Source organism: Callionymus lyra, chromosome 12 (assembly GCF_982586985.1).
Source record: "Callionymus lyra chromosome 12, fCalLyr1.hap1.1, whole genome shotgun sequence".
Classification (NCBI taxonomy): domain Eukaryota; kingdom Metazoa; phylum Chordata; class Actinopteri; order Syngnathiformes; family Callionymidae; genus Callionymus; species Callionymus lyra.
In genome coordinates this window covers 3,282,897-3,297,809 of record NC_141829.1, presented here as the reverse complement: position 1 = coordinate 3,297,809, position 14,913 = coordinate 3,282,897, and the positions used below count along the sequence as shown (strand labels likewise).

Genomic DNA, 14,913 nt, shown 5'->3' with positions numbered 1-14,913 from the left:
AAAGTTAAGTGTGAAGTAAGTCTGAATGTGGAGGCAGAGACGCAGGGAGGTCAGGACGGTGGTCAGCATGAGAAGATCCAGACTCAGTCCTCGAGGCACAAAGATCTGCGAAGACACGAGTGCAGAGACTTGAAGCGAAGAATCTTAATTCACCGTTTTCTCTTGTTTTTCCTCCGTTCATGCAGATGATTATTCGCCAAAGACTCGCGTTGTGTTTTAACTCGGCTCGATGTTGTGGAAAATGGGTCGATCCGGTTCAGAGCCGTGTTGGATCCTGATTACGAAGTTAGCAGGTTCACTGGCGAGTCACTAACGCAGTCTTCACATGATGTTGCTCCGGGCTGTAGTTGGTGGAGCCGCTGACGCCCAGTGGAACGGCGCCGAACCAGGCTCAGCTGCGCATCTTGAAAGAGACGGAGCTCAAAAGGGTGAAGATCCTCGGCTCGGGCGCCTTCGGGACCGTGTACAAGGTGAGACCAGAACCTGTTGTTGCAACTGTTGGACCCGTTCGACTCCACGTCGCTGTGAAGGAGAAAAGTAAAAATATATATTTGTTAAAACAATCATTATTTAAGTAAGTAAGTAATATTTATTTATATAGCGCTTTTCGAGACCAGGGTCACAAAGCGCTTAAACAATCAAAACAATACTCAAAAAAGTATATACTTTAAAGATCAAGATAATACTGAGAACAACACAGGAGTTCCAGAAAATCAAGGAAAAGCCTGAACAAATAGAAACGTCTTAAGATGTTTCTTAAAGGAGTCAGTAGATCATCAAGAGCAAAGAGAGAGAAGATCGTTCCAAAGCTTAGGAGCAACAGCCTGAAAAGATTTCTCTCCTCTGGTCCTGAGCCGTGTGAGTGGAACCATAAGTAGATTCTGATCCACAGACCTCAGAGCCCGAGCTGGGGTGTAAGGCTGGATCAGATCAGTGATGTAAGGAGGAGCCTGACCATGAATAGATCTGAAAGTAAGAACCAGAATTTTAAAGTTGATCCTGAAAGATACTGGAAGCCAGTGAAGAGTTTTAAGGAGAAATGTGAGTTCTTCTACTAGAGCGGCTCAGAATTCTGGCTGCAGAGTTTTGAATCAACTGCAGGCGAGACACATCCTTCTTGTTAAGACATGAAAACAAACTGTTACAATAGTCCAGACGAGAAGAAACAAACACATGGATTATAGGATCCAGATCATGTTCCGACAACATTTTCCTAAGTTTAGAGATTTTTCTCAGTTGAAGGAAACAGTTTCTGGTCAGTTTTCTACAGTGTCGAACAAGACTGTTTAACATGTTTGCTCATTTTAATGTAGCGACTGCAGCTCAGTTGTCTTCGTCTTCGTCCAAAAAGACGCTGGACCACATCTAAACGCCTTCAAACTGCTCGACTGTAACATCTTGTGTTGAAGCTCCACATGAGAAGAATTGATCTGGAAAAAAACTGAAATAAGTCTGTATTTTACATGTGTTTTAGCTGTTGATCCATCAGTTTGAATCCTGCGCACATGCACTGATATCAATGTGTTTGAATCTTAAAATATAGACTTAAGTTTTATTTGAAAACAATCTTCTTGTGGAGACAGACGAGCAGTTTGAAGGTATTTGGATGTTTTTAAGTGTCTTTTTGGACGAAGACAACTGAGCTCCAGTCGCTACATTAAAATGAACAAACATGTTTGTCTCTAACTCTAAAAAGAACACATTAGTAAAATAATCCAACATTAGTCAACATGAGGGTGAGTAGAAAAGTGAAGTATCACTTGAACCCATTTCTCAAATAAATAGAAAATGTTCACGATTGTTTTAAACCAACAGTAAAAGCTTTTAATGTTTTCTGTGACATGTTTTTTTTAGGGAATCTGGGTCCCAGAGGGTGAAACGGTGAAGATCCCTGTGGCCATTAAAATCCTCAACGAAGTCACGGGACCCAAAGCCAATGTCGAGTTCATGGACGTGAGTATGTTTGTACATTTCAACTGCAAACACAACAAATATGTTGTATTTTAATTATTCCACCTCCATCTCTTCAGCTTTATTGTAAATATTTAGATAACATAGTTCTATGATCGTCACCATGTTCTGATGTCACACAGAAGAATTCTAAAAAAAGTTTCACATCTCGAGTCAAAAACGAAATCGTTACCAAACGATGATGCAAAGCAGATGAAATGACGCTCATCAACGCACAACACACGTTCAGATGCAGATCTAAGGCGACCCAGTTGAGCTTAACTCTCCACAGTCGGAGCAGGTTTGAGGTTCGATTTATCGTCTTCGAAGGTAGTTTGTTCGTCAAACATCTATGAATCGTTCGCGATATTTGTGACGATGGTTGTGTCGTTATCCGTCAGAGACGCTTCATGAAGCGCTGTCCTCTGATTCGATGACCACTAGATGGCGCTCTCTGCTCCAGAGTCATCATCTCTGAGCAGTTTAAATAAAACTTTGACTTTAAATGAATCAAATCCAAAGTGCAAATCACTCTGAAAACAACGCTTCATGAAGCTTCGTAAGTCGATCACTTCTATCTATCATGACCTCAGTGGTTTGTGTTTTTGTTTTTCTGTTTACTTTATTGTTATTGTCACTCACACAATAGATATTTGCTACTGGTCCATATTACCATCTGGATCCACCAACACTTTCTTCTTCATCGCCCACTTCCTGTGTGAGATCAGTTCTGCTGTCACCTGCTGATATTAATCGTGTTTCAAATGCCAAAAAAAGTTTCTAAATACGTGGTTAAATAAATGTAGGACGTACTTTTCTGCTCGAGGTTCACCTGAATAACACACAGATCGGGTCAATCCCTTTTTTTCTGGGTCCTGTCCGGGCGATGTTTCTAAAAACGTCATGTTTGTTTAGCGCGAACCTTCTCTTTGTATCGCCGACCATTATATTTATGGTAGATTCACCTACACGTCTTTAATTTCTCTGTCGTATGAAGCGAAGATCGATCGTTTGGTCGAACTCAACACTCTTGAGGACATGAGTTCGAATCCCATCAAGGTTATTATAGTCAGCAGCTGCAGTGAACAATAATCTCTGCTTCTTTTTTTTCGTTTGTTCAGGGATTTTTTAGTCACAAGAAGAACCTTGATGTTAATATGTCATCTTGGTGTGTTTTTTTTGTCATTATTGATATTCTTGCATTAACAGGAGAATTTATTCTGAAGAATCAACTTCCTTTTATTTTTTTTATTATATTGCACTTTGGTTAAAAATCGAATTTTTATACAGTTTCAGACAATGATGTTTTTAGATAATTTTATTCAGATAAAATGAAAGTGTATTAAACACAACTTCTTATTATGAATTGTAATTTCAAGAGCGTAAAAACACCCGACCATGGTCTTGCTCTGTCTGGAGTAAACAAGTCAATATTTGGAGGCGATATTAAGAGCCACGTGAGCATCTCGTCGCCAACATTAACTCCAATAGAACAGTTGAGGAAACATGAGTGACAGTTGTGTCTAAACACCTTCTCATATTCATCAGCAAAGATCCTGCGGAGGTGGAAATAAACATGTTAATTGGCAACAGTGTTTGCAAATATAGTGAAATATTCAATTACATTCAGTTTACCTGATAAAATAATCTTCACTGGTTTAATGAACATCTGCTTTTCTCACGTCAATGTGTGTTTGTTTTATCCAGATGTGATACTTTGTGGAGGTATTTTGGAGCATTGTTTATAAATTAAATATACTAGTTTATGTCAGTAAGTAAGTAAGAGTTATTTGTAAATATCTTTCTCAGACCAGGGTCACAAAGTGTTTAAACAACAAAACAATACACAATAAAATATAGAATCAAACACAGAGACAAACACAGCAGCAACAAGAAAGTGAAGAAAAAGCCACAAATAAAAGTGTCTTTAGATGTTTCTTGAAGGAGTCAGTAGATCATCAAACACAGATGTTTCTTGAAGGAGTCAGTAGATCATCAAACACAGATGTTTCTTGAAGGAGTCAGTAGATCATCAAACACAGATGTTTCTTGAAGGAGTCAGTAGATCATCAAACACAGAGATGTTTCTTGAAGGAGTCAGTAGATCATCAAACACAGAGATGTTTCTTGAAGGAGTCAGTAGATCATCAAACACAGATGTTTCTTGAAGGAGTCAGTAGATCATCAAACACAGATGTTTCTTGAAGGAGTCAGTAGATCATCAAACACAGATGTTTCTTGAAGGAGTCAGTAGATCATCAAACACAGAGATGTTTCTTGAAGGAGTCAGTAGATCATCAAACACAGAGATGTTTCTTGAAGGAGTCAGTAGATCATCAAACACAGATGTTTCTTGAAGGAGTCAGTAGATCATCAAACACAGATGTTTCTTGAAGGAGTCAGTAGATCATCAAACACAGATGTTTCTTGAAGGAGTCAGTAGATCATCAAACACAGATGTTTCTTGAAGGAGTCAGTAGATCATCAAACACAGATGTTTCTTGAAGGAGTCAGTAGATCATCAAACACAGATGTTTCTTGAAGGAGTCAGTAGATCATCAAACACAGATGTTTCTTGAAGGAGTCAGTAGATCATCAAACACAGATGTTTCTTGAAGGAGTCAGTAGGTCATCAAACACAGATGTTTCTTGAAGGAGTCAGTAGATCATCAAACACAGATGTTTCTTGAAGGAGTCAGTAGATCATCAAACACTGATGTTTCTTGAAGGAGTCAGTAGATCATCAAACACAGATGTTTCTTGAAGGAGTCAGTAGATCATCAAACACAGATGTTTCTTGAAGGAGTCAGTAGATCATCAAACACAGATGTTTCTTGAAGGAGTCAGTAGATCATCAAACACTGATGTTTCTTGAAGGAGTCAGTAGATCATCAAACACAGATGTTTCTTGAAGGAGTCAGTAGATCATCAAACACAGATGTTTCTTGAAGGAGTCAGTAGATCATCAAACACAGATGTTTCTTGAAGGAGTCAGTAGATCATCAAACACAGAGATGGTTCCAAAGCTTAGGAGCAACAGTCTGGAAGGATTTCTCTCCTCTGGTCCAGAAGTTCAGGAACCATCAGTAGATTCTGATCCACAGACCTCAGAGCCCGAGCTGGGGTGTAAGTCTGGATCAGATCACTGATGGAAGGTCTGACCATGAATAGATCTGAAAGTAAGAACCAGAATTTTAAAATGATCCTGAAAGAAACTGGCAGCCAGTGAAGAGTTTGAAGGAGAAATGTGAGTTCTTCTACTAGAGCGGCTCATGTACTTCGAGGTAAAACATTAATATATTTTTAGATGAGTCCAAAAATGTTGCTCAATTTAAAAAGTATTGATTAGGGTTTTAAATGCTCCTCTCTTTGTTTAAGGAGGGAACAATCCAAACGTGATGAGGTGGAACATGATCCACAATATTAAATATTAGAGCCGATATTTATACAATAAAAATCGATTTATTGCGAGAAAAGGAATGTTTTGACGTTTAATATTAAATGACATCAGTTTCCTGATCAATCTTACAAGAATCAAACATGTTCTATTTGTTCGTTCGAATCTTCTTGGGTTCGAGTCCCAAACCTTATTTTTTCCTTCAAGAAACCATGGAGATAAATCTGTAGATGAGGCTTTAAAATACCAAAAAGCTTAGATAGTGTGTGAATATTTCCGCGCCTGGACTCACAGATACATGATTGTCGCTCGGAGACGACATTTACAAAATACCACGACATGTTCAAGTGCGAGGTTTAAGTCTGGAGGATTTATGAGGCGCCTTTGAGCAAACATGGAGCAGGTATTCGCCGCTGAATTATGTTTGAGTCGTAATCCCTGAGTCACGTAAATCCAGGTGTGTGTCAGCGGTTCTGTAAACATGCTCTGATGTGAGGCGTCACCAGATCCTCATGCATTTACACGCTTGTCAGCGACGAGTTCACATAAACAAACTTGCTTTTCGCTTTGACCCCAAAAAATAAGACGATCTTTGAAATCTACGGATGCAACGGAAACAGCAGGTCCTCGAAGGAAGGTCCTGAGAATCACAATTTACTACACAAAAATGAAATGTTCTATTTTTCTCCTCATAAAGCAGCTCATTAAAGACTTGATTCCTTCTTCTGTGACTATATGAACTTAAAGTTGAACTAAAGTGTGTATTTGTGTTGTTATGATGTGTGACTCTATTGTATCATCCGTGTGTGTGTGTTGTTGTGATGAACACACACACACGGATGACACAATAGAGTCACGCATCACAACAACACACACACACACACTGATGATACAATAGAGTCACACACCACAACAACACACACACACACACTGATGATACAATAGAGTCACACACCACAACAACAAACACACACACACTGATGATACAATAGAGTCACACATCACAACACACACACACTGATGATACAATAGAGTCACACATCACAACATCACACACTGATGATACAATAGAGTCACACATCACAACATCACACACTGATGATACAATAGAGTCACACATCACAACATCACACACTGATGACACAATAGAGTCACACATCACAACACACACACACTGATGATACAATAGAGTCACACATCACAACAACAAACACACACACTGATGATACAATAGAGTCACACATGACAACAACACACACACACTGATGATACAATAGAGTCACACATCACAACAACACACACACTGATGATACAATAGAGTCACACATCACAACAACAAAAACACACTGATGATACAATAGAGTCACACATCACAACAACACACACTGATGATACAATAGAGTCACACATCACAACAACACACACACACTGATGATACAATAGAGTCACACATCACAACAACACACACACACTGATGATACAATAGAGTCACACATCACAACAACACACACACCGATGATACAATAGAGTCACACATGACAACAACAAACACACACTGATGATACAATAAAGTCACACATCACACCAACACACACACACTGATGATATAATAGAGTCACACATCACAACAACACACACTGATGACACAATAGAGTCACACATCACAACAACACACACACCGCTGATACAAGAGTGTCACACATGACAACAACAAACACACACTGATGATACAATAGAGTCACACATCACAACAACACACACACACACTGATGATACAATAGAGTCACACATCACAACAACACACACACTGATGATACAATAGAGTCACACATCACAACATCACACACTGATGACACAATAGAGTCACGAATGACAACAACAAACACACACTGATGATACAATAGAGTCACACATCACAACAACAAACACACACTGATGATACAATAGAGTCACACATCACAACAACAAACACACACTGATGATACAATAGAGTCACACATCACAACAACAAACACACACTGATGATACAATAGAGTCACACATCACAACAACAAACACACACACACACTGATGAGTTTCTAAGATCTACTTAAGACTCACTTAAATCCACACTTTAGTTGCTCTTCAAGCTAAAGTGAACTAGTGTTTGGTTATAATGTGAGATTTTCACACGTAAAGTTTGTTCAAGAAACATTTAGTTTTATTTAGTTTTCTGTTGAAACTGTTCAAGAATGAAGTTCACACTGAGGTTAAAACTCACATGTTTCCTCCCACATGCCTGAGTGAAATGGTGTCTCACCAGGAGGCCCTGATCATGGCGAGCATGGAACACCCTCACCTGGTGCGTCTGCTGGGCGTCAGCCTGAGTCCTACCATCCAGCTGGTGACGCAGCTCATGCCTCACGGTTGCCTGCTGGACTACGTGCTCGAGCACCAGGACAACATCGGCTCGCAGCTGCTGCTCAACTGGTGTGTGCAGATCGCCAAGGTACGTCCATGTTGTGTGTCCGTGTTTGTTGTGTGTCCATGTTTGGTGTGTGTCCGTGTTTGGTGTGTGTCCATGTTTGTTGTGTGTCCGCGTTTGTTGTGTGTCCATGTTTGTTGTGTGTCCGTGTTTGTTGTGTGTCCATGTTTGTTGTGTGTCCTGGTTTGTTGTGTGTCCTTGTTTGTTGTGTGTCCTGGTTTGTTGTGTGTCCTTGTTTGTTGTGTGTCCTGGTTTGTTGCGTGTCCGTGTTTGTTGTGTGTCCTTGTTTCTTGTGTGTCCGTGTTTGGTGTGTGTCCATGTTTGGTGTGTGTCCGTGTTTGTTGTGTGTCCATGTTTGTTGTGTGTCCGTGTTTGTTGTGTGTCCGTGTTTGTTGTGTGTCTGTGTTTGTTGCGTGTCCGTGTTTGTTGCGTGTCCTTGTTTGTTGTGTGTCTTTGTTTTGTTGTGTGTCCTTGTTTGTTGTGTGTCCATGTTTGTTGTGTGTCCATGTTTGTTGTGTGTCCATGTTTGTTGTGTGTCCTTGTTTTGTTGTGTGTCCTTGTTTGTTGTGTGTCCTTGTTTGTTGTGTGTCTTTGTTTGTTGTCTGTCCATGTTTGTTGTGTGTCCATGTTTGTTGTGTGTCTTTGTTTTGTTGTGTGTCTTTGTTTGTTGTCTGTCCATGTTTGTTGTGTGTCCATGTTTGTTGTGTGTCTTGTTTGTTGTGTGTCCTTGTTGTTGTGTGTCCTTGTTTACGCTTTTGATGACTTGTCGTTGAGGAGCCAGACCCTAAATTCTGAGGCCGTTGTTCTCATCTGGATTGGGTCTGCCCATAAGCTATGATGTTCTGAAAAATGTAAATTGTTTTTACAGTATTACCTTAAATGGTTGATGTACCTCAGGTAGTACATTAAGGAACTCCTTGTATCATTTAAGTACTTTTGTATTTACGACCAGAACTCCTGGATCATCACGTCGTCAGCACTTGTTTTCAGTACAATCTTGGTGTATCAGGTGCAATCTTTGAACCTACTCCGAACAAACCTCTGAACATTTTTCATTATTGATTATTATTATAAATACTTAACTTACTTAGTAACTTACTTATACTATATTGTGAGTCTCATTAAGAGAAACAACACAATCAAACATGTAAAACCTTTTCCCAATTCATTCAAAATAATTTCACCATTGTTCACTTGTGTCATAAAATACAGAACAAAACTCGCTATCGCTCCATAGTATTACTCTACTCTAAGGAGCATTACGGAGTAATACCACGGAGCATTGCGGAGAAATGCTACATAGCATCGCGGAGTAATACCACATAGCATCACGGAGTATTACCACGGAGCATCACGGAGTAATACCACATAGCATCACGTAGTAATACCACATAGCATCACGGAGTAATACCACATAGCATCACGGAGTAATACCACATAGCATCACGGAGTAATACCACATAGCATCACGTAGTAATACCACATAGCATCACGGAGTAATACCACATAGCATCACGTAGTAATACCACATAGCATCACTGAGTAATACCACATAGCATCACGGAGTAATACCACATAGCATCACGTAGTAATACCACATAGCATCACGTAGTAATACCACATAGCATCGCAGAGTAATACCACAGAGCATCGCAGAGTAATACCACAGAGCATCACAGAGTAATACCATGGAGCATCACGGAGTAATACCACGGAGCATCGCAAAGTAATACCACGGAGCATCACCACAAAGCATCACAGAGTAATACCACGGAGCATTGCGGAGTAATATCACGGAGTAATACCACAGAGCATCGCGGAGTAATACCACGGAGCTTTGCGGAGTAATACCACAGAGCTTTGCGGAGTAATACCACATAGCATCACGGAGTAATACCATGGAGCATCGCGGAGTAATACCACGGAGCATCACGGAGTAATACCACTTAGCATCACGGAGTAATACCACATAGCATCACGGAGTAATACCACGGAGCATCGCGGAGTAATACCACGGAGCATCACGGAGTAATACCACATAGCATCACGGAGTAATACCACATAGCATCACGGAGTAATACCACATAGCATCACGGAGTAATACCACATAGCATCACGTAGTAATACCACATAGCATCACAGAGTAATACCATGGAGCATCACGGAGTAATACCACGGAGCATCGCGAAGTAATACCACGGAGCATCGCGGAGTAATACCACAAAGCATCACAGAGTAATACCACAGAGCATTGCGGAGTAATACCACGGAGTAATACCACGGAGCATCGCGGAGTAATACCACGGAGCTTTGCGGAGTAATACCACATAGCATCACGGAGTAATACCACAGAGCATCGCATAGTAATACCACGGAGCATCACAGAGTAATACCATGGAGCATCACGGAGTAATACCACGGAGCATCGCGGAGTAATACCACAAAGCATCACAGAGTAATACCACGGAGCATTGCGGAGTAATATCACGGAGTAATACCACGGAGCATCGCGGAGTAATACCACGGAGCTTTGCGGAGTAATACCACAGAGCATTGCGGAGTAATACCACATAGCATCACGGAGTAATACCACAGAGCATCGCAGAGTAATACCACGGAGCATCACAGAGTAATACCACATAGCATCACGGAGTAATACCACGGAGCATCGCGGAGTAATACCACATAGCATCACGGAGTAATACCACGGAGCATTGCGGAGTAATACCACATAGCATCACGGAGTAATACCGCATAGCATCACGTAGTAATACCACAGAGCATCGCAGAGTAATACCACATAGCATCACGAAGTAATACCACGGAGCATCGCGGAGTAATACCACATAGCATCACGGATTAATACCACATAGCATCACGTAGTAATACCACGGAACATCGCGGAGTAATACCACATAGCATCACGGAGTAATACCACAGAGCATCGCGGAGTAATACCACGGAGCATCACGGATTAATACCACATAGCATCACGGAGTAATACCACGGAACATCACGGAGTAATACCACATAGCATCACGGAGTAATACCACGGAACATCGCGGAGTAATACCACATAGCATCACGGAGTAATACCACATAGCATCACGGAGTAATACCACATAGCATCACGGAGTAATACCACATAGCATCACGGAGTAATACCACATAGCATCACGGAGTAATACCACATAGCATCACGGAGTAATACCACATAGCATCACGGAGTAATACCACATAGCATCACGGAGTAATACCACATAGCATCACGGAGTAATACCACATAGCATTGCGGAGTAAAACTACAGAAATTCTCTGACTAATACTACGGAGCATCATTGAGTAATTCTACAGAGACTTATAATAATAATAATACTAAGGAAATTCTCAGAGTAATAATATAGAGAATCACAGAGTAATATAGCAGAGCCTGAACCTGTATCAACATATAACCTCCTCTGTCTGTATTATAAAAACGATCATGAAAAACAAGTGCATTTGAACACAAGACGCTTCAAAACACAAGATCGTATAGAAAGAGTTTCTCTGTGTTCGTCTCAACAAACTCTCCACGTACACAAAACAGTGTAACATGTACTAATGCAACGTTATCACTACTTTACAATTGCAGCGGGATTTAATATCTCTGTGAAAAATTCCAATTGTGTAGGAATCGGAGGCAGTTGTGCTCGGTCGGCTCCCGCCGGAGGAAACCATCTGTTAAAGTTTGCTTCGCTGCGACTTTCACAGAACATTCATCAGCGAGCAAAGCAATCACAGAAGATGTGCGACGCTCTCGTGTTGACAAACTCGCTGCTCGTAACACATTTACCATAGTATGGAATTATCACTCCAATTACCACAGAGAGTGATGGTACATGAATAAATATACGTCTGTCAACATAAGGAAATGTTTAATTTATTAAGGACGCGTGTGATTATGTTTTATGTATTTCTCTCCAGTGAGTTTAGATGAATGTTTCCAGCCAGAGCTCCATAAATCCTGCCTGGAATTCAATGTAATGCAGAATAATTACTGTATTTTAGACCCAACGTCACTTCAGGAACTTCTATTGGTTTAAAGAACAGTTTTGTTCCACAAGAATATTTAGGTATAAGAAGAATTATGTGCGAAACTAAATTAAAAAAAGGAACTTAAAGCGCATCATAAACTAGAATACATTTTTACACGCTAGAGATTAAAGGTTCTATCTTTGATGTTATAGAGTTTGTTATATAGAAACTTAACCTCTTAAAATACATAATTACACCTGGAAAACTGTCAAAAACTGACCATATTATTGACACTTGTGGTGCAGCCTGCACAGGATAGAGGAAGATAAGATATAAGATATACATGTGTAAAATATTAAAAAGTAATAAGAAGTGCATCATAAACTACAATACATGTTGGTATATTTACACATAGAGATTAAAGTGATCAATTGTTGAGGTTATAGAGGTTCTTTTCTAGAAACCAAACCTATTAAAAGTCCTCAATTATCCTGAAAAAACTGTTAAAAACTGAAGATATTATAGATTTATTAGAATATATGTTGAAACTATTAACCACAGACATTAAAGTGGTAAAACCAGTTTTTTTTTAATAGATTTTTAGTTTTCTAGAAACCAAACCTCTTAAAAGTCCATAATTATCCTGAAAAACTGTCAAAAACGGACAATACTATAGAATTTGCAGCAAATTTTGGTGCAGCATGCAAAGGATTTAGGAAGATATATATGTTTAAAATATTAAAGAGTAGTTAAAAGTGCATCATAAACTAGAATACATGTTGGTATATTTACACATAGAGATTAAAGTGATCAATCGTTGACGCTATAGAGTTTATTTTCTAGAAACCAAACCTCTTAAAAGTCCATGATTATCCTGAAAAAACTGTTAAAAACTGAAGATATTATAGATTTATTAGAATATATGTTGAAATTATTAACCACAGACATTAAAGTGGTAAAACCTGTTGTTTTTTTTAATAGATTTTTAGTTTTCTAGAAACCAAACCTCTTAAAAGTCCATAATTATCCTGAAAAACTCTAAATTCTATAGAATTTGGTGCAAATTTCGGTGCAGCCTGCAAAGGATAAGGAATATATACATGTGTAAAATATTAAAGAGAAGTTAAAAGTGCATCATAAACTACAATACATGTTGGTATTTTTACACATAGAGATTAAAGTGATCAATCGTTGAGGTTATAGAGGTTCTTTTCTAGAAACCAAACCTCTTAAAAGTCCATGATTATCCTGAAAAAACTGTCAAAAACTGAAGATATTATAGATTTATTAGAATATATGTTGAAATTATAAACCACAGACATTAAAGTGGTAAAACCAGTTTTTTTTTTTAAATAGATTTTTAGTTTTCTAGAAACCAAACCTCTTAAAAGTCCATAATTATTCTGAAAAACTGTCAAAAACTGACAATACTATAGAATTTTGTGCAAATGTTGGTGCAGCCTGCAAAGGATTTAGGAAGATATACATGTGTAAAATATTAAAGAATAGTTAAAAGTGCATCATAAACTAGAATACATGTTGGTATATTTACACATAGAGATTAAAGTGATCAATCGTTGAGGTTATAGAGTTTATTTTCTAGAAACCAAACCTCTTAAAAGTCCACAATTATCCTGAAAAACTGTCCAAAACTGAAAATGTTACGAAAAAAATGGAAGAGAATCAAATGAAAGTCGATGTTTCTCTGAGGTGGAAACGATGTTGAATTGAATCATTTACGCAGAGATTCTACATGTTCAAATCTGAATTTTGAGAAATAACACTTTTATTTGGTTTGAACACGATAAAAATAAATCCAAAAATAAACTGCTGGGATGTAAAAAGCTCTGAGAACCAAAGCGGCAGAACTGTGGAGAACATTTTAATTAAATAATAAAAGTAATTCGAGGCTCAATAACGACCGTGAACTTCGTCTGCAGAGAAGCTTGGTTTGAATCTGTTCTTCAAGGACTCGCAGTATTGATCCGACGTGTATCGAAGCATCTGCTCCATGAATGAATATGATTACTTTCTCATACCTTGAGCTTTACTTTAGTTTTTCTTTATTATCATAAGCTTTAGATACATTTTAGAAATAATAATAATCACAAATATTACTAACTTAAGTGATTATGCAGCAACATTGTTAGACTTTAATATACTTTGTTATAATAAATGTTTTTAATTTGATCATTCAAATGTTCTCTTTAATTAATCTAAAGGTTTATTCCATCGTGTACAAGAACTATGGACAATCATAAATGTAACTATATATATATAGACATATATAATGACATGATTAAATGACTTATTTGTACTTTTGTAAAAAAAAAAAATTGGTGCTATTTCTGTGACTATAGTATTTATTTATTTATACATTTTGACATTCGTTCATTTATTTCTACTCTAAATTATTTATCCCGGTCTTTATCTCAACATTTATTTATTCTTATATTCAAACATTTATTTTTATAATACAGAAATAAATACATGTTGAAGCAAATCATTGCATAAATAATTAATAGTACAAATAAGCAAATGTCAAAATGATGAATAAATAAACTGATCTTGGACAAAAATAAAATCAAAAGTCATTTATTCCAAGGTTTCAATATTTATTTACACATTTCTACACATATTTCTACATTTATTTATTAACTTGTGTCGTTAATGGTATCAATCCTGTCTTTTATGTCATAAAAACCCAACAAAGAGTCATAAAAAAAACAAGTAGCTTTACATCAACATGTGCATTTTTTCCCCGAGGCTCACCAACATTTTCCGTGTCCTCGAGGAATTCCCGACGGTCCCTGATCTCTGCAGTCGCAGCTGTAGATTAATAATGCAGTGATGTGCTGGCAATCCTGCTAATGAGCTGCTTCATCAGAGCCGCGATGCATTCATGTTCCGCGATGCATTCATGTTCCGCGATGCATTCATGTTCCGCGATGCGTTCATGTCCCGCGATGCATTCATGTTCCGCGATGCATTCATGTTCCGCGATGCATTCATGTTCCGCGATGCATTCATGTTCCGTGATGCATTCATGTTCCGCGATGCATTCATGTTCCGCGATGCATTCATGTTC

At 38.4% G+C, this 14,913-nt stretch overlaps 1 protein-coding gene across 3 annotated transcripts in view; it reads left to right on the top strand.

Annotated features, from left to right (window-relative positions):
- Positions 1–14,913, top strand: part of erbb4b (erb-b2 receptor tyrosine kinase 4b) — a 379,990-nt gene that overhangs the window by 322,064 nt on the left and 43,013 nt on the right. For 2 of the 3 annotated variants that reach the window (XM_087804856.1, XM_087804859.1), the window contains 3 exons: positions 348–470; positions 1,855–1,953; positions 7,650–7,835. In XM_087804856.1, coding sequence (XP_087660982.1) covers positions 348–470; positions 1,855–1,953; positions 7,650–7,835 — 408 coding nt within the window. The remainder of the gene's footprint in view (positions 1–347; positions 471–1,854; positions 1,954–7,649; positions 7,836–14,913) is intronic. The other variant, XM_087804857.1, reaches the window with a different exon arrangement.